Here is a 22,045-nt window from a genome sequence, read left to right on the forward strand (position 1 = left end):
ACAGTGCTTATGTCACACCAGACTCACTGAAATGCAAATGGAATCTAAGCAGTAAACCTAATTTGATATAGGTGGCTAGTGTAATTTATTACAATAATAATAAATTACATTTGCAACCTGTATAAACTAGGTGCAATGCTTAGATTCTATTTGCTTCTTACCTAAGAGCAAAACTCCACCACCCACCTATCCTTTTTGTACATGTTGTATTCACCATAATGAAATTGTGAATCTAATGTCTGAGTGGTGCCATGTTTCCAATATCTCTAAAACATTACAATTTGTTCTTTGATGACTTAGTCCAAGAAATTTAACCCCAGGGGCTCATTATCTGGTGAGTATGGGCTTGGCAAACCCAGGGTCCTGAGCTGGATATAATAATTCTTCCTTTTTGGCAATTTCTCTCTGGAATTTTTTTGGCTGGTGCAGCACAAGCCTCAGGCTTCCTTGCACCATATGGCCAATAATAATAAGCAATACTTTAAATTCATCAAATTTGTTTAGCCAAGGCCGTGCCAAGCCATTTTAGTATCTGAGGCAAGAATGAAAAATTGCATCTAAAATGTTAATGATGGCAACATTGGCAATTATTTAAACTTTCTTTTGGCACTCCTTTCTGCTTTTAACCTGAGGCAAGAGCCTCATTTGCCTCACACTCGGCACGGCTCTAGTAGAAGCAAGTATACATGCATCTGTTTTTGCATCAGCACAACACAAGCATTTGTTTGTCCCATGATGATCCCCAGCAGGTCTTGTAATCTGACCCTCCACTTTTCAGACTGCTGAACATCCAAATAAAGCAATCTTTTCAAGTGAATGTAAGTGAAGCAAAACAGAGGTGAAGAATTACTTTCATCTCCCCAGGCTAGCAATTCTCTGACCCATGTAACACTGCCTTTATGGCATTAACAAATATTTTTGCATTAAAATATATTTCTTGGCTAAGAAACCTAAGAGTATGAAGGAGTTTAATAATGAATGGGTAATGCACACATATAATTTTACTACCAAGGTAGTTTTAATGCATCGTTTTAACTGTATTTCATGTTGTGAATACTTTCACGATGAGTTGTATGGTATTGCAATACCTTGAATAAGTAATGTTTCACCTATAGAGAAGACTATTGTTACTTATTCTTGGGGATACCACCACCACCCAGACAGCACTGTTTCAAGGCTTTTTGGCCCCTCTTTGGTGGGTGGATAATAGGTACCCTGTTGTTGCAATAGTGAAACCCAGTTATGAAGTATAACTCCACAATATAAGAGATGCCCGATGGTGTGCATGGTTTAATCTAAAATATATTTCTTGGCTAAATGCCTAAAAGTATGAAGGAATTTAATTATGCATAGGTAATGCACACACACACACATCGTTTCTACTACAAAGGTAGTTTTAATGCATCATTTTAATTGTACAGTGGATTCCGGTTATTTGGGCCACCGGTTAATCGGGGCAAATCTTAAAAAACAGAAACCAATTGAGAAAATAGCCAGGGTTTACTTTGCTTAATTGGGACAGTATGCCGTTTAATTGGGGCACGAGACTGCAGCACTGGAGATTACCCTACAATTGTCTCCAACAGTACCACGTGGTTCGGTCAAAATTCTGGAGGTCACAACCATAAAACAATTAGCAGTCACCTGTTTATTGGGCTTTTCTGTTAGTGAAATCTATCATAAATGGACAGTAAACTCGATCTTACTGAATTTGCAATAATACTGACAGCTGGAATTCTGTGGGTTATTATGGTGAAATGTGTTTACACTTCCATGAAATCTTCAATCATAAAAAAAATTTTCAGAACTTTTCTTCATTTGTATTTTTAAAGCTTTGTAACTCTTTACTCAGTTCTCACTTGCACGTATGTGTTACTTGCAATTTGTGTGTGCCGTGTTCTTTGTTATTGATTGCTTATCTTTTTACTGTTTTAAATTTTAACTCACACATGTCAGTGAACAGAAATGTCAATTAATTCTGTATGTACATATTAATTATTCCAATTATCACATTTTTAATTGGTAAGGTAATAAACGATAAATGTCTGCTTCATATATATCTTTGCTTTTATAGCCTGTGGATAATAGTCCTTTCACTAATTAGAATTGCTGTTTAATAGAATTAAAATTAAATTTACAAATGTGATCACACAGTGACCAGTGGTACTTTACTACGTTGGGATCGTCATAATGTGATTTGGCTCACTTCTCTCTAACTTTTTTTTTTTTTTCCTGGTGCAGCATAAACCTCAGGCTTCCTTGCACCATATGGCTATTAATAATAATAAAGTGGGATTTAACTATTTATGTGAAACTTTGGATAATTGGGGCAGCCACTTAATCGGGCCAAAATGCACTAGTCCTGATGTGTCCCAAATAACCGGAATGGACTGTATCTCATATTGTGAATACCTTCACAACAAGTTGACATGGTATTGCACTACCTTGAATAAGTAATGCAATACCGTGTCAACAAAATGTAGTGCACCAATATCCAATAATGGGAAAATATAGTGCACTAATATTCATTATTGGTGCACTACATTTTTTTTTCATTTTTGAATGAAAGCATTTTATCCAGTAAATTTTTAAAAGAAAAGTTCACCTTCATCGGCATTGACCTATTGAAAAAAAAGTATATTCTGATTTTATGCAAAATTTTTTTTTTTACAATTTGTCTTCCATTCCTTTCATAGCTGCACACTTTAAGATGACCCACAAGTCTTAAATTTTTGGAACCATCCACTAGAAGACTTGAAATCATCAATATTTATCCAAAGCACAAATGATTCCACCTTAGTTTAAAAGATTTCCACCTACAGGAACATTTTTTGCATTTTACTTTTTTTCTTTTCATTTTGAGATGTGAATATAGCAATAAAAAAAAAAAACAGGTAGAACAGTGGAAATTTTTGGGTTGCTATAAAGAATTAATTTATCTTTCAATGTCATTATAATGAATGTAAAATAGCATTAGGTTTATGGGAAATTAGCTGGGATCTACCACTTAAGTCACTATAATATGCTGGGATGCTAAAGAGGATTGCTATAACGAGCGTTGACTGCATTCTCATCAGCAAACACTCTTGGCTTTCACATGTAAAAAAAGAGCTGATGGAAATTAGAATGTCATGGTACCTCTTAGAAATTTTTGTAAGATTGACCCAAGAGAAAATTGAAAACAAGGTATCTTGTTTTCATTGAATGAAAACCATGTGCTGTTGGTTAAAATTTTACAGCATTACATCCATCACTTTTAATACTTTTGCATTACTTATGTGTAAACCAATTCAAAATTAAAGTCATATTCTGCTCCAGCAAGGGTTATGAAACATTGCCATTGTAACAAATTTAGTGTAATTAGGTCAAGAACGTGATAAACTATATACATGATTACCTGGAAAATGAGTAGTTCATTACAAAGTTAAATAACTTAAAATTCAATGTATAAATTAAACATGATGATCAACTACTATTCTGTTTATATTAGGCACAACTGCTAGGTCAGGAGTTTGTGACTAATCATTTTGACAAAAAATAGTCATTACCATATATCTCAATTTAAAAAAACTTTTACCAAGTATAAAAAATTGTTGTTCAATACAAAGTTAAAATCTAGATATTGTCTATGCCATTGGATAACAAACAGTGTTGCATAACTATAGTCTATTCACAGAAAGGAAAACAAAAATGCATATACACAAAAACATGCAATACTGGTTGGGGGGGGGGGAGTGATAAGGAATAGACTGAGTCTGTAGTGTAGCCATACACAAAAACCACTAATCCTTCATTCAAATTGAGCCAATATCCTACTTGTTGCTATTAATCCTATAATCTGAGTTCCAATGAGTGAATATGTGACAGTAACACATCTTTGTTTACATCTACTAATCTCCCCTTCAAAGGCTACCTACTGAGCAGCAATGTTCAAACAGCTATTTGAAGAAACAAAGAAAGCCATGATGGCAAATCAAAGGCAATTTGTTTCAACAACAGGCTGACAGCATTTAAAAAAAAAAAAAGGCCAAAGAAAGAAAGGAAAGCAAGATCAGGGGAAAAGAAATCAATACCTCAGGGGAAAAGAATTTTTCTCTTGAAATATGATTTGGTTAAATTTATCAGCAAAAACATTTGGGAGACTGCATAAAGTTTCATCTTGTATGAAAAAAAAGATCTGTGTAAAAGCTCTATGTACAACTATTGCTTAACTATATAGTGCAACTCTATACATGCAACTGTGGGGAAGTTCCTGTGGTTCCCCACAAATCCATGTCAAGTACTCTGTGATGCTGCACAACTTTGTAAACCCAGTCTGTGTGTGTTATGTGAGTAGCATTTTGTTCAAATGGTCACTTAGTTACCAAGGGGCACAACTGAGGAAGGAAGCTCCCAGCATAAAAATTGAATTGCTCTATGGCATAGAGAGCCAAATGAGGCATGGTAGACAGAAACACTTACTGTCACCAGCGAGTCCGAGCGCATGCAAGGACTCCACGGCAGGCCATTTGAGAGTGTCCATACTTCTGGCATTTAAAACACCGTAAAGGGTTCGGAACGTATGGACGCACTGAAAAATTGATGAATCCAGCTTTAATCTCATCAGGAGGTTTAGGAGAGTTAAGTCAGGATAACGCTCCTGGTTTTAACAAGTTTTCCATCCCTTCGCGCAGTAATTCTCTTGACGGCAATAACTCCCTGTGGTTTTAATTCGGAGCAAATTTCCTCCTCAGTTACGTTGAGAAGGTCCCACTCCGAAATGACATCTCTCGATGAATTGAGTGTTCTGTGTGGTGTCACTGTTATAGGTATTCCTTCGATTGATGTTGTTCGGAGTAGATGTTCTGATTGCCTGTCATTTTTAGTTTCAATTAAAAAGGTCTCCAGAACGAAGCCTCTTAACTGATTTGGGTGAACCTGCTAACCCATCTAACCCTTTTTGAATAAAAAAATGGCGACATTTTACCAATCTGTGTTTCATTGGTAGAATGAATGATTAAGAACCTTGGGACAGGCCCTGATGGTAATTCGGTTTGCTGCCTCTTTTTAGCAATAATGCTATCTGCCTCTGTCTAAATTTTCAGATAGGGACTGGGTTGGGGCCCCTGAAGAAGTAAGTTTATCAGGATTCATATAGTTTTTTAAATTGTTCAGTGCCTGGGCTCCCCACCCACCACGGAGCCCAAAGGGACGCCCACTACCTGGCATGCAATAAATGGGCTCTGGAGTGGAACGCCAGGGCTACCCAGACACCACCGCCAGCCTGAATCCTGTCCCTCGGACCATGAGGGTAGGGGCATGGCATTGACACGGTTGACCCTTGCAGGCGAGCCTACTAGCCGACTGATCCTAGCCGGGTCTTCCAGGACCACCCGTCTTGTCGAAGCAGGGGCCAAAGTGGTGTATTGAAGCTGGGCCCCTCAACCACCAGGATCCCCCTTTCCAAATTTCCACGGGTCGCAGCGCACGGCAAACACGCCGGATTCCATTGATATAAGCCTGGAACCTGGGCTGTGGGCGTTGGATCCCAGTGATGCTAGTCTGGAAGTCCAGCAGCGTCACTGGGAGGTCCCCTCACCACATACAGGTGCCTACGTCGAGGGGGTGTGGATATGGTGACAGTCTGAACTGCTCATTAGATTTAAATTGATTTTCAATGTTCATAGAGTTTTCTCTACGGAGTCCCAGCAGCACATAATACAAAATGAGGCTGCCTTTGTGTCTGTTTTCACTATCCAAAACAGCATTCAGTGTTACATCTTAATGTGTACATCACCTTGAGGGCTGGAATGTTCTGGCTCAGAAAGGTGGGCACTTACTCTTCATCTACAGCATCTTCACAAAGGTTACAGGGGGGGGGGGAGCTGGTGGCTGAGAACATGTTTATGTACAGCACTGTTTTGTCAAAAACTGATTGTATAAAAAGTTGAGGTATTGGATACGCCAGATATTGAACTTTCTTTGAGTAGCATAACGGAAATAGGTTAGAAATTTCATCCATCCTTGAACTCATGGGAAAGAAAATAATAAATTTGGTGTTAACAAAACAAAAAAAACTCAAGATTTCATATTTAAAGGAATAGATAACTGTTAATAGAAATGAACTGAAATGTCCATGAGAAAAGGCTTTGCATTCTGAAATTTAGCCTTTTATTGGTGTAGAAAAAATACGTGTTCTTTTTAAGACAATTCTGGATGATAAACACTAGATTTGCAATGGACCACATTGAAAAATGACCTTTTAAAAGATATTAATACAAAAAAAAAAAAAAAGAATATTATTAAACCATGTGCAAATGTTGTGAACATGTATTGGGACAGTCAGAAGAGAAAAGATGACCGCTACCACACAAGTACTTAGCAACAATGTGACAATTTTCAACTTAACTGAGTAACATCAGGCCACATGGGTACAAGCAACCAGCATGAAAGCAGCTGGACAGATGTGCAGTTTCATGCTAGTCACAGCTTTCTACTCTCCTGGCCTGACAACATTACTCAGTTTAGTTATGAAATGTCACCTTGTTAAATACCTGTATTGTGGTGGTTATCTTGTTCTCTTGTAGCTGTACCAATAAACATCCTTAATATTAGCATGTGGTTTAATGATGTATTATCATTTGCTAGGGAGTATTAATAATATAGCCATATGGTGCAAGGAAGCCTGAGGCTTTTGCTGCACCAGCCAAAAAATTAAATAAAGTAAGAAAATAAAGCACCTACTGACTCCCTCCTCACATAGGTACTGATCCAAATTGGCTTTTGAATTTCCTCAAGCTGTTAACCTCAACCACCCATAGAAGTAACTTATTCCAGTAATCAACAACTCACTGGCTAAAAGAAAACTTCCAGAAAAAAGTCTAAACCTCTTCCTTAGTAATTTGAATTTTTGGTGCTGGAATCATTTATAACAGTGAATTTTGCCCTCATTCATTTTACTCTCTTCTTTCATAGCCTTGTACACCTCAATCAGGTCTCCTCTTAAGTGTCTTAATTACAAAACTTTGTACTCCCCATATTCAAAGTCTTTCATCACAGACTTCCCCTTTGCATGATCTCACCAAGTGCCTGTTTTCAGACCATTTCAAGAAGCTCAAATGTCTTTCTTTATGCGTGCTCTCCATACTTGAACACAGTATGTCAAGTGCAGTCTTACAGTTGCCTTGTACAGTGGGATTATGACATACCTATCTCAATAAGCAAATGGGCCTTCCTTGCCACTTGTCTACAGTACCAGGTATTGTCCCCATTTAAAATAACTGTTGTTTACTGTAACAAAGCAAATTATAAATTTCTTATTTTAAAACTTTTCATTAGTGGGTTTGTTACCTTTAAATATACTGAATACAAATAAACTAATTCAATTAATTGTGATTGGTAATTAAAAATGTTATTACATAATAGACTTTTGGTGAACATTCTTATATTTCAATGTATATTTCACCTATTTTTTTTTAGGTAAAATCTGATGATAATCTTAACTGATGGTAGAGATGAATGTGTTGAGAAATTAGAAAATCTGGTTTATACATCTGGAGGGGAGAAATGTAAAAATTAAGAGGTGAAACGTTCATGGTATTAAGTGACACTATAATCAGGAAACAAGTAAATAAGTTTTCCTTTAACAAGCACGAACTTAATCATTAGAATAAATGATTACCACACGCTTCATAGGCATTTGATAATGATAACTTTGAATTTTCCCAAGGCTTGCTGGGTAGGTACCTATAGGAAGGGGGGCATATGTAGGGCTTTTTTTTTTCTTCTTGTAGCAAATGCACCGAAAGCCCATTAAGAATGTTTATTCTTTACAGACTAAACATATGACTGCATTACAAATATGTTATTATATAAATGTTTTAAAGATTATCTCAAATAACAAAGGAACAAACATTTTAGAAGTTATCAATAAACCCTAGCTGGGGTCATGCAAAATATTCCTCATAACAAAAGAAACAGAATCAATTGAATGGGTTACAACCATGGAATAACTTACCAGAAAGATGCAAGCCTCAATAATATTTGGAGGAAACATATTTCTGCAAATAAATTTTAAAAATTTAATTAATTTAAATTAACAAATTTAAATTAGACTTAGCCAGACTGTAAAGTAATTTAAAAGTAGCATCAACTTTGTAAGCCTATAACTTTACATTAACTTACTAAAACATACAAAGCACACACAAAAAAAAAAAAAGCTTGCTGCCCAGGACTGAGTGATTGATAGATTTTTCCATTATTCTGGAAGAGATGTCAAATGATATGCAATAAGCAAGACAAAGCAAGGAGGACAAGTCTTCCTTTTTAAGAATTAGCTACATATGAACAAAATTCCTTGCAGAAGGGAAGGAAAAAATAAGAAAAACTGAACTCTATAGCACATATTTTAAAAATAAAGGCAGGAATGCCACCAGAATTGGAGTCTTTTTGGCATAGATTGCTCTGGATTTTAATCTTTCTGTTCGAAAAACAAAGTCATTTTGTGGGATGTCTGATATCATCATTATCAGACATATGGTGCAAGGAAGCCTGAGGCTTTTGCTGCACCAGGCAAAAAATTAGTTACTCCAAGAGTGAGAGAAGGAAATCACCAAGAAAGATGATATCCAACTCAGATTTACTGGCAAAGGTAACGAAAGATTTAACTATCAGAAGGCTATGGAAACTATCAGCAAACTACTTTTCCATTAAGTGCTGATGGATCTAAATCATTATGGAAATCCTTTAAACCTAGTTAAAATTATGGTCTGCTGTACCCACATGCCAATCAGCAATCATCTGTTACACTCATGTCAACATATTAATTTATTGTCTGTTACACTCAACATCTCAATCAGTGGGATGCATAATCTTATTCACTATTAACAATACAATATTAATTTCTTGCATCCAACCAGTGAATTATGTAATTCACCAAAATTAATCATGTTACGTTTGCTGTTTAGGGCTTTTTTCCTTCAAAGGCTGTTCAAATATCAGCCACACTCAAATGATATCTAAAGTATAGAAGGCCCAAAGAATTTTTTTAAATTTTGATATCATTAGTTTATCACAAGCTTCCTTTCTTTGTGTGTCAATGCTAATAAATACACAAAGTGTATTGTACAGTTGTTCCTGTTATAGCACTGTTCACTCAGCTTGTTTGTTATATGCCCTGTATATTTAGATACCCCCCTTAATCATTAATTAACCTAACTGCCCTCTTCTGAATGGAATCAAGAAGCCTGAGAGGTTTTGGGGGCACCATCCCAGATGTGGGAACAATATTCCATGGCAGGGCAGATTTATACAGAGTGAACAGCTGTTTGGAAGAAAAGTAACGCAGAGAGCGAAAGAGAAAACCAAGTTTTTTAGATGCAGAGGAAGCAATATTTGTAATGTGCTTGTGCCAAGAGAGATTAGAAGTCAGGGTAATCCCAAAAGAGATATCATTTCGCCTAGAAATTGGAGTGTCACTAAAGATAAGCATAGGAGCAGAAGAATCCTTTTTGCAAGATAAGACAAGACTGAGTTTTAGAAGGGATGAAATCAACTAAGTTGTCTTTGTCCCACTGGAGAATTACCTGAAGATTGGCATTTAAGGAATTGGTTGCAGATTCAAGAAGTTTAAGCTGATTGAACAGGGCAAGCTTTCTCAAAATGGAAAGTGGAATGCAATGTGCTATCATCGGCAAAACTATGGATAGGATTTCCAGTCAATGGAAGAAGGTCATTAATATACAAGAGGAAAAGAGTGTGGGAAAGAACTGAACCTTGGGGGACACTGGCATTAGTGGAGAAGTTAGAGAGCCATTTACCATCACCCTCAGCGAGCGATCAGAGAAAAAACTGGATAACCAATTACTAAAAACAGTTGGCAAACCATAAGATGGAAGCTTGTTTAGAAGACCTTTATGCCAAACATGATCGAAAGCCTTTGAGATGTCAAGAACAACTACTTGTGTTTCAAACCTTTCCATTGAATTAGCCCATAAATGGGTAACATAAGCCAGAACATCACCAGGGGATCGACACTGACAGAATCCATACTAGCGATCATTGATCAGATGGCAGGTTTCTAGGTAGTTTAAGAGTTGCCGGTTAATTGATTTCTTCATTACTTTAGAAAAAGTAGAAGTAATTGCAATGGGACGATAATTGGATGGGAGGGATTTGTCACCATTTTGATTTTAGCCTACCATGTGGATAGTGTCTTTTTAATAAGATGGCCTCTGAGATCAAATGAATCAGCTAGTGCTAAGCATGTGAAGGTGAAAAACTATCAGGGGGGAAAAAAATTTTTTTGGAAAGTAAACTGGACATTCTGAAAAGACTGGATTTGGGCAAGTGCTAGATTTACATTACATTTAGCCGTGTAAGGAGTTATGAGCAATCTGAAAATCAACAATATTGTAAATCATAAATACAGTATACATATAAGGTTCACAATTTTAAGGTAAGTTTTCTTGCATTTCATTGTATGTATACTATGTTTTATCACAAAATTTATGTATTTAAAGTTTATTTAAATCTTTAAATAAAAACATTTAATATTTGACAATGTTTAATATTGAGGTGAAGAAGAATTAATATCCAGCAAATTCTACCATCATTCAATAATCAAATTTTTTGATCACAAAGACAGCAAAAATGCTAAATAAATCCACAAGAGAATAACTAGAATGTTTGGGAATGTATCACTTAGCTATTATACTGTTGCAAAGGTGGATGGAGTTAAAGAGTATGGAAGCCACTTGAGGATGGTCCAAGGTCTGGTTGGCCATCTGATTAATTCTGATCAGTGCTGAAACAATTGCCATCATTGGAAAAAAAAAAAAAAAAAAAATAGGAGAATTAAAAGGTGCGAACTTGGAAAGTGCTTAACATCTTAATATTTTTCATGGAAGCATTTTAACAATAATACACGAGCATTTGCAAAGTCAAAAATATGTGCAAGATTGGTTCCAGAAACCTTTTGATTCATGATAAACAGAGGGTGGAGTCATTAAAAGAGGATTTAAAATTAACTCTAATCCAGATGGATCTTTATTCCATTTGGTGACTAGTGATAAAACTTAACTACATTTTTATGATTGTGAATCCAAATTAGAAAGCATGCAGTGGAAGCACAAAGATCTCCAAGCCCCCTCCCCCAAAAAAAGTTTTGAATCCAACCATCAGCTGGAAAAGTGTTGGTCTCAATTTTCTGGACACAAAAATTGTTAATTGATTAATTTACACCTAAAACCACAATAACAGGGAATATTATACCAGCTTTATGCCAAAATTAAAATTTGCAATTCAGGAAAAAAAAAAAGATAAGTTGTCATCTTTTGCTTCTCCATGTCAGTGCACCCTGTGCACAAAGCCCAGGTTGCACAGGCTAAAGTTCATGAATGTGGTTTTAAAACACTTAAACTACCCTTCCTTCATCAGCCCTGAGTGGTGTAGAACCTTAAACTCAGGGCTGTACAAGGAACAAATAATAGCCACTTGGGGTCACATTTCTGGATCTTTCCAGATCTGACCACATTTGTTCAGAAACTCAAGTCTCATTTTCATGAAACTCATTTTAAAGATGACAAACAGCTAAAAGCAGCAGTGGAAGCCTGGTTTTCTGCCCATACCAAAGAATTTTTTTTTGGAAGGATTAAATTCTTTGCAGAGTAAATATAATAAGTGTATTGAACTTTGGGATGAATACATTGAAAAAAAAAAAAAAAAGAATTGATTTATCTGTCTTTTATTATTCAATTCTCAACTTTTTGATCACTCCTCATATGTAGAAGAACTGTTTAAAGAGGCATTTGATAAAGGAAATATGGATGAGGGAGATTAATGAGGTGAAGATGGGGGGGGATGATTATTGAGAGTTAGTTGCAGATGGTGTTATGGCACTGGTAGATTTTGAGGAAGGACTGCTGATTTTGGTTAATAGGCTAAAGGATGTGATAGATTTGTTATGAGAATAATTAATAAGTGTCAGAGCTTCAAGGCTCAATAAGTTCTACATTATATATCAATTAATAATGAATAAGAGGGATTACCTCAATGATGAAGTATAGACCGCTTCGATGCTAACTGTTATTCAAATAAGTACAAAAATAATTTAAATGCTTGGTTGGCAGCTTGATGTAAGGTTTGGAGCTCTTAGACCTTTGATTCCAGGTGCACTGGTTTATTGGGTTTTTTCTTTGAGCATGAAGAATTCATTTAAATTATTTTTATACTCATTTGAATAAAGGAGAGTTAGAATTGAAGTGTTCTATAAGTCATTGTTGAGGAAATTCCTCTTATTTATTATTAAAAGTTTGAGAATATGAGTGGGAAAAGAAAGAGGTGCAAGTTAAATACTGAAATAAGAAGAGAAAGAGAAAATAGAGAACAAGTATGTGAAGATGAGCAAGTATATGGGAAGTCAAATGGTAGAAGAAACAAAAAGCTGTAAAGAAATAACAACAGCTAAGAATTTTTTGAGAAGTGAAGAAAAATGTATGAGATTAGGAATTGGCTTAAGGTAAAAACTGATATGATATCCAATGCAGAACATTGCATTTCATATACTTGGAGCATAAATCCAGACACTAAGAATAGAAGATATAAAAAGACTGGAAGGTTTTGAGATGGGGAGGGGGGTATGGAAGAGGATAGTTTGATAAAGTGGAAAATGAGGTTTTGAAATAATCAGAAGGCAGAAAGAAATTGGACTAGACACGTTGAGAGGCAGGGGATTGATGTAATGGAGGGGAAAAGAAGTTGAGAGAGAGGAAAACTATGACAGATGAATTGAAAGGAGGATATGGGGAAGATGAAGAGGACAGCAAACATGAAAAATTAGTCAAGTGTGTAAGTGGACCTGCCCTTGGCAGAATACCAATAATAATAGTACATTCTGTTCTCATTTCAAAGTGGTTGGAGTTGGTAAAAACTTATGGCTCTGAGGAAAAACTTATTCTGCACAGTCATCTGATGTGTTGCTTTGATAGAAGTGGCCAACTTGAGAACTATTTGATTGGACCTGGGTGGTTTGCCATTTTTGTCCCATTTTCTTAAAAATGAATTGCCTAATTGAAGAGGGTAGACTGCACTAATACTAAAATCATCTAAGAATAGCATTTTTTTTTTTTGGAAGTTATTGGCGCATCAGCTTCTGTGGCCATAGTGCACCTCCCAAGGTTTTTTTTTTTGCAGTACTTTGATCCAAGCCCGAGGCGGGATTCAAACCTACGACCTTTGGGTTGCCAGGTAGGCGCTTTACCCATATGGCTAAAGTGCCTGGCTGGCTAGCCTGGTCGGCAAGAATAGCAATTAAATAGATCCAACTAAGTTAATCCTGAGTTTTAACAAAAAAAAAAAATTTTAAGAAGCATGTGTAAAAAGTTCTAAAATTCCTTATATTATAAGTGTTGATTATATTATAATCTTCTGTTGAAATCAGAATTTCAATATACATTTGATTCATTGGTAGCATAAATAAGTCAAAAATTAGAAGCTTTACCTGATTAAATCCATTAAAGTATCAGCAGTTGTGGTTGTTCTTGTTTCTGTCTTGCTTTTATGAAATGCACTCGCTTCTCCACCACCTGGATTAATTGAAACTACAAGTATGATACCTAGAATGATAGCCAATACAGTAGTTACGAAATAATAAACTATAGCCCTGATACCAATCCTCCCTGACAACCTTGTATCAAGACCTCCAAGAGCTGACACCAAACTAGAGACAATCAGCGGAAGAATGAGGCACCTGAGCATGCGAAGAAAAATTTCCCCCAAGTAATTTACATACATGATTTCTCGTTTAGTCCATGGCCCAAACCCTCTTAACCCAAAGCCCAAACCAATGCCTATTACTACAGAAAGGAATGTTGCCAAAGTTAATGCATTACGACTCAGACAAGTGGGAATCTGCTTGATAAAATGTGTACTGTCTTCTTCTTTCTGAGGTATTCCATCATCCTGAAATTCTGAAAGTGCCATACTGCTAACACCATTAGAATTAGCCTTCATGGCAGGTAGCTGTGTAGGGGAATCCTAAAAATAAAAAAAGGTAAGTGTAAAATGAACTTGTACAAAGAAATATCCTACTATAAGAGATTAATTTTAAAAAATTGCACTTTGTAAACAAGATTTTGTTGATTGACAGATGAGCACACATGGTATATCACACTCTCATATGCAATGCATTCAAACTTTTTCCCCCCCCTATATTGAAAAATGTTAAAATGATATTTGGAATCAAATCCAAATCTGTTTGACAATATAATTCTAATACAGAAAATGATATACACCCTACCTCTGTATTCATGTTTTGAATGAATGATTGCAAAACAGCAAAATTTTCTAATAAGGTCATGGACATTACAGGCCCTTTTAATGAATTATATACACTATACAGTGATGGAAAACCATTAATGAAATTTTGTTTCAAAATAAAAAAAAAAAAAAAAAAAATGTTACTTTGAAGATAATCTTTGCTTGCCAGTACATTAAAGAAAACTACCTGTGTTCTATACTATGGTACTTCTTGAAACTCTGAAAATCTTGGTATATTAGAATTAAAAGCTCCCAACATTAAAATTATACAACGTATGCCAAGTGATATCCTGATCATCATCATCAGCCATTTTCAATCCACTGCAGGATGAAGGCCTCTCCAGCAACTTTCCAGTTCCTTCTGTTTTGAGCACTGGCCATCCATTTACTACTCAAAAACTCATGAATTTCATCTATCCATCTCCACCTTTGTCTTCCAGGTTTTCTTCTAGCTCCCCTTGGGTACCATTCTGTTATTTTCTTAGTCCATCTGTCATCAAGCTATGTGTCCTGCCCAAGACCATTTTAGTTCTTTAGTTTTGATAAGAATGTCCTTTACTTGAGTTTGCTGCCTAATCCATGTGTTTCTCTTCTTATCTAAGAGTCTGATTCCCAATATAATTCGTTCCATTCTTCGCTGTGTAGTTCTTAGCTTCTCTTCCATTCTTTTGGTGAGTGCCCAAGTTTCACTTCCATAAGTCATGGTGGGGAGTATACATTGATTCATTATTTTACGTTTCAGACAAACTGGGATATTGCTCTTCAGTATGTGACTATATTTCCTGAATGCTATCCATCCAAAACTTATTCTCTTGACTTCCAGCCATTTATCATTATTACAGCTAATAACTTGTCCCAGATAAGTATATGACTCCACCTTTTCAATTACTGCTCCTTCAATCATAATTTTCCTTTCTGTGGCATACTTGTTCATCATTACTTTTGTTTTAGCCATATTCATCTTTAGTCCAAAATCCATACTAATTCTGCATAACTAAGATTTTCCTTTAATTCTTTGGGATCGTGGCTTATGACCACAATGTCATCTGCAAATCGTAAATGGTTTAGGTACTCTCCGTTCACATTGACTCCTTTCTGCAACCAGTCTAATCTTCTGAAAGCTTCCTCAAGGGCAGCAGTAAACAGCTTCGGAGATGTGTCTCCTTATTGAACTCCTTTCTCGATTTTAAATTTGCTACTGTCTTTGTCTAGTCTAATAAAGGATGTAGCACTCTCATATTTTCTTCAAAATCATAATATATGGAGTATCTATGCCTTGTCTTTCCAGTGCCCGAAACATTGCCTTATGCTGTATGGAGTCAAATGCCTTTTCATAATCCACAAATGCCAGGCATAATGGTGTTGTATATTCATTTGCTTTCTCCATTAGCTGTGATATTACGTGAAGGTGATCCATAGTTGAGAATCCTGTCCTAAAGCCAGCTTGCTCTTTCGGTTGATTCTTATCAAGTATTCTTTCTAATCTGTTAGTAATGACCCTTGTGAACAACTTGTAGATATGGGATAACAAGCTAATTGGTCTATAATTTCCAATTTATCTCCTTTCTTATGCAGCAAAACTATGATTGCATTATTCCACTGCTTAGGCATCACACCTTTTCTAATGCACTTTGTGAAGAGCCTTGCCAGTTTTTGTGTTATGTCTCTTCCTCCCAATTTTAACAACTCGACAGTAACTTCATCTTCCCCCGGGGCTTTCCGATTCTTCAATGCATGTTCTACCTCATCAGGAAGAATATCGGGTATGTCGTATGCATTGCTACTTTGCAATCCATCTTCCCCACTGCTTTTATCATTCCCTCGCTCCTTGTATAATTCCCTATAGTAGTCTGCTATTTGAATTATGCCTTCTCTGCTGTTTATAAGTACACCATCGCTATTCTTCAGTTTCATTTGTCTTTCTGTATTACTGCTCGTGGCTGCTGATTTAAATCCTTTGTTTTCCCTTAATGCCTGTTCTACTTTTCTTGTGTTAAATCTTCTTATGTCCTCTCTGAGTCTCTTTCTAATGGCTTTGCATAACTCAGTATACTCAATTTTCTCCCTGTCAGTGTTTTTCTTGCTCTTCATTTGTCGTCTTTGGTTCATCATGACAAGTGTTTCTTGACTAATTTTTTCTTCTTTGGATTTCTGTTTCCCTATAGGTTTCTTGGGCTTTATCACTTTCAGAAAGTTGTACTATTCCTTGTCGATATCTTGGTCCTGAGTAGTCTGCAGAAGCTCAAACTTGTTCTTAAGTTCCAGTACATACTGCTTTTTCTCCTCTGTTATTTCAAAGACCTTTGTATTATTTACTCGAGTCAGTTTTTTCCTTTCCTTTATCTATATCAAGTGTACATCTTACCATTCTGTGATCACTTCCAACATTTACTTTATTCAGGACGGTAACACCATTCACAATATATCTTCTGTTAGTGAGGATGAAGTCGATTTCATTAGTTGTTAATCCATTTGGACTCTTCCATGTCCACTTTCTGTTCACCCTTTTCTTGAAAAAAAAAGGGTTCATTTACTGACATTCCTTGAGATTCTGCAAATTCCACAAGTCTTTCACCTCTTATTTCTTTCACCAATTCCAAAATTTCTTATAGTTCCTTTTCTGTGCTGTTTTGCCTTTTTCCAACCTTAGCATTGAAGTCCCCCATAATAATAGTGTAGTGGGTTTTCTGCTCATCTAGAAGACTCAATTTCAGTGTACATTTCTTCAACCTCTTCATCATCATGGCTTGATGTTGGTGCATAAATCATTATAATCTTTAGCTTGTACCTCTTAGAAATCTTGAGTATTAGTCTTGACACCCTTGGTGATGTACTTTTGAATTCCAAAATGTTGTTTTTAAAATCTTTATGGACCAGAAACCCAACTCCACCTTCACTCCTTTCACTGTTTCCATTGGTGTACAGCAGATTTCCACTTGATAAACTTAAGTGATTCATTTCTTCTTCTTGTTTCAGCCAAACCGATGATATTCCAATTGACATTTTCTAATTCCTTTTCCAGCTCTAATATCCTACTTCACCGATGAGTGATCGTACGTTATAACAGGCCAAGTTCAATTTCCGTGCATGGCAGCCTGGTCGTCCTGTAGTTACAAGATATCCTGATTACAAGATATCCAGATAGTTACAAGTAACCACCCTTACCATGAGAGTAATTGAGATTAATAAGCCTTCAATGCAATAAAACGTTGGGTTCCCTAATGATTCTTTATTAAATACAGAACTTCAACTTCTTTTCAGTGTCAGTAGTTCATCTTGTATTATGATAGTCAGCAGTGGTCCCAGAGTTTGAATGAACACATGCTTGAAAAAGTAGAATGTAACACTAAAATGAATCTCTCTCAGCTGGATGAAGAGGGAAACATGGGTAGTTTTATTTATATATATTTATTATTATTTTTTTGGGATAGGTCAAAAAAAGGCAGCAACTTCCTTGCATAGGAAGTTATTGCATCAATATTAGCCATACTACACTGAAAGGACAGAATTCACGGGATACCTGGTTCCTGGGCAACGTGACATTGTCACCCCTCTAACTAGTGGACAAACCCACTGCTTGGCTGGTATATAGGTACACTGCAGTCAGACAGTAATTCAATGTCAGTATGGATGATAAACATTGAGTTAACAGATGTTGAAAGAGGGATGATAGTGGATGCCCAACACATGGGGCACCATCACAGAGGTGGTACAGAAATTGCACTATCCCATTTGACAGTATCAAGAGTGCATCAGGAATACCCCTCACTAGTGAGGGGGTGACAGCCACTTTCAATATATACACAGTAATGTGCACTGAATAAATTTTTGAAACTTAGTTTAAGTATTTAATCATTCTCTTATTAAAAAAAAAATTATATAAATATTTACACTATAAAAGCACATCTGTCATTCTTTAGTACAGTTTCTTAGCCTTTAGCCAGCAGATGGTTGATTGCTGGAACAAGCTTCTGTCATTGTAGAAGTTGATAGCTTAAATAAATTCAAGACAGAACTAGGAGCGAGTGGATGGGTGAAATGTGAAGGGTGTGTTTTTTTTTTGGCTGATGCTATATAAGCTTGCTTTCTTGCATCATGTGCCTTTGCTAATGATGTTAATATACACCATTTCCAGAAGAGCATCTCATCGTGGATAGCACTGTGGGGTGGTGGATGAATGCAGTCATTGAAGTCAGTCTTGCATTGTTTCAGCCAACCAGAGAGCAACAGTGGCACAAGTCACCGCCGACTTCAATGAGGGAGGTGCCAGAAATGTCTCCACCAAGACCATCAGATGATCAATAGCTGCAATAGGTTATGGGAGCCGCTTACTCTGAGTCAGCGGCTCCCACGAAAACACAGGACTATGCCTCAATTGAGCAAAAAGAACATCAGCACTGGACCTTGGATGATTGGAAATGGGTCTCCTGGTCCGATGAGTCCCATTTCCAGATATTTCAAGCGGACGAGAGGGTGCATATCTGGCAGAAACCACAAGAAGCTATGCACTTTTTTTTTTGGTAGTTGTTGGTGCATAGGCTTCTGTGGCCATAATGCACCTCCTAAGGTTTTTGCAGTACTTTGATCCAAGCCCAAGGCAGGAATTGAACCTGTGACCTTTGGGTTGCCAGGCAGGCACTTGACCTGCCCGGCTAGCCCGGTCGGCTGCTATGCACTCATCATGTTAAAGATGACATGTTCAGGCAGGTGAACAGTTGGTAATGATCTGAGGCATGTTATGGTCCATCACATGTTAGGACCTCTGGTCCATCTAGATGCATCTCTGAACGGCCTAGGTTATGTGTCCATCCTTGCAGACTACCTGCATCCCTTCATAGTCATTATGCACCCACAGGGCAATGGATTTTACAGCAAGGCAATGTGTCTCCCCACAGAGCCATGGTGACTAGAACATGGTCGAAGAGCATTCCACAGATTTTACCACCATGGAATGGCCTCCCCATTCATTGGATGGGAACCCTGTAGAGCATCTTTGGGATGCTGTGGAAAGATTCCATTCAAGCTTTAGATCCTCCACCCAGGAATGCAATGAAATTATGGACAGCAGTGCAGCAAGCATGGATGGAAATACTTGTGGAATGCTTTCTTGAACTAGTGGACTATGCCTCACCGTTTCACTGCCCTTATCTAGGTGAAAGGTGGGTACCTATGATTTCTGTCCACTCAGTGTAGTATACAAAAAAAAAAAGAGAAAGTTTCTCCTTATCACTTTGATTATATCTAAAACTGTGGCCTTTTTTTGTTAAAAAAAAAAAAAAAGCTTCCAGAATGCTAGGGAGATTGGCAGATGTGAAATACTCCAGCAGGCAGGATCCTCCTTTGGGTGATCGCATCCAGCAATCCCAGGGGCTCACAGCTGGTGAGTATGGGCTTGGCACACACAGGGTCTTGAGCTGGATATCATCATTCATTCTTCTTTCTTGAAGATTTTTCGGGATCCAGCACCCAGGGGCTCACAACTGGTGAGTATGGGCTTGGCACACACAGGGTCTTGAGCTGGATATCATCATTCATTCTTCTTTCTTGGTGATTTTGGCGGGATCCAGCACCTCTGCAGAGGTGCTAGATCCCACCTGCTGGAGTATTTTTTATAATTTGACACTAAATGGGCAAATTTAAGGCCACTTTCAATACATACACAATAATGTGCACTGAATAAATTTTTGAAATTTAGTTTATTTAATCATTCTCTTATAAAAAAAAATTACATAAATATTTACACTATAAAAGCATATCTGTCACATTCTTTAGTAGTTTCTTATTTTAATTATATAAATTAAATTTTTACAATTTAAGGCTCTGCCTAAAGCTTTATATATTGCAAAGCATTTTTCTTTAGATCAATTTACATTATCTTGAAATATAAATTTCAAGATAATTTAAACAGTCTATTTATTAAATACAGCCTTATTTTATTATGTAATTTTATAATATTTCATATAATTCAATTAATAAATTTATTTTAATTAATGTATTAGTTTAATATTATTACTAATATTATTTATTATATAAATATAAATTTATTATATACAAAATTCAAAGAAGAACTAGACTATTAGGGATGGGCAGTTGACATGGGGTTTCCCCCCCCCCACTGGTGCTTTTTTTTCCTTGCATCTGTCATTACCAATACAGTACAGTAACTTCCCATTATAACAATCTCGCTTATAGCGCTATTAACTCTATAAACGAGACCGCTTTCTTCTGGTACCATGGTGAAACTTATGAACTAGGATGCATTTTTTAACGGTTTATAGCATTTCCCACTGAAAGTTTTCTGATATGTAAACAACTTTGGCGGCATCTACTAAATTCGGACGGTAGTAAAATCATTTTGTCACGATTTTGCGATGTGGAAATTACGTCATTTCCGTGTCAAAGAAAAACAGTTTCAGACGGTAGTAAAATCAATTTGTGATGATTTTGCGAGAGGGAAGTGACGTCATTTCCGTTTGATAAAAGAAAAACGGGATCGGGAAAGGAGATAGCGAAAAGGATCATGGGAGATGGTCTTAGATGTGCTCAGAGCTGGCATAAAATCAGCTGGTGGTTTAAAAATGTTTGATTCGGGGCATACCACTCATGTGGCTTTGGGCTAACCATTGCCACTCGTGGCAGAAACCTTTGTAACTAGAGAAATAGATATCTGGAGAGCAGTGATCTTGGATATGCTCAGAGCTGGCTGACATAAACCAGCTCTGAGCGCATCCAAGATCATTACATTATATGCGCTTCGGCTTTACCAGTTGAAGGGCATGTAAATGTTACAGTACCCGTCTGTATTACTGAAGCGGTTGTATATTTCCATTAAGAGGCGAATCAAACGTTTTCTGCAACCAGCTGGGTTGCAGAAAACCGATTCAAAGAATATTTGAATCGGTTCCCGATTGGGAGATAAGACTACAAATTATGCTTCTGAGTAGAATCTTTTGCTTGTCATTCTCATTAAATTGCAGAAGTCCTCGTTGGTCATCAAGTTTTCGCGTTTCTTTGCGATTGCAGCGAGTCAGTTGAGCGTGACGAACGTTAGATCCTCATTCATCTTGCTGTTTGGATGACTAAAAAGTTTCAAAAGGGGGGTCTCCTTCTCGCAGTCGCTTTACAAGGCTATGCAGGTCATTACCGCATGCTTCGTCAGGGTTAACATCGTCGTTGTCTTGACACATCGTCTTATATATTTCAATCGTTTTGCGAATTTCCAAGTCCGATTCATACAATTGACGATCTAGTACAAGTTCCTCATTGTCATCGTAGATCTTGACATATTATTAGCTAAAAAAAATTCGAGTTACCCTGAGAGAGATGCTCTGACAGTATCTGTTTTCTCATTGCGGAATGGTGAGCAGCGTTACCATTTCGCGCTTGTACTCGTTGAGAATCTGAGTACAAGTCAGTTTCGATAGAGTACATGTATTATGCGTGGATACTGTCGTTTCTTGCAGATCTCTTAGTGCATGTGTTATTTGCGACAAAGCTTGACAGAGTAACATAGTATGATTTCAATATTGCAACAATACAAATACAGTTCTTGTAATCATACTATTCAACAAATGGCTACAATCATACGATTAATTAGGCTATTGGCCTAACCTCTGCAAACGCTAATTCGGTAGAGTAAGCACCGGGCGTGAGCATAAATTACATAGTTCATGATTTAAGTTCTAGCTGTTCGAAAATTAGTAGGCGTCGTCAAAGGTGTTTACACATAAAACATCTTTCGTGTTTTTTT

The 22,045-nt window shown here is 36.8% G+C and overlaps 1 protein-coding gene across 3 annotated transcripts in view; it reads right to left on the minus strand.

The window, feature by feature from the left end:
- Eaat1 (Excitatory amino acid transporter 1) overlaps window positions 1-22,045 on the minus strand; it is a 155,334-nt gene that overhangs the window by 39,081 nt on the left and 94,208 nt on the right. For all 3 annotated transcript variants that reach the window (XM_090386727.1, XM_090386728.1, XM_090386729.1), the window contains exons 2-3: window positions 13,478-14,013; window positions 7,997-8,039 (exon numbers count right to left, since the gene is read on the minus strand). In XM_090386727.1, the coding sequence (XP_090242853.1) occupies window positions 7,997-8,039; window positions 13,478-14,013 (579 nt within the window). The remainder of the gene's footprint in view (window positions 1-7,996; window positions 8,040-13,477; window positions 14,014-22,045) is intronic.

The sequence above is a fragment of the Mastigoproctus giganteus genome, chromosome 12 (assembly GCF_048544385.1).
Source record: "Mastigoproctus giganteus isolate SK-2022 chromosome 12, ASM4854438v1, whole genome shotgun sequence".
In the NCBI taxonomy this organism is placed as follows: domain Eukaryota; kingdom Metazoa; phylum Arthropoda; class Arachnida; order Uropygi; family Thelyphonidae; genus Mastigoproctus; species Mastigoproctus giganteus.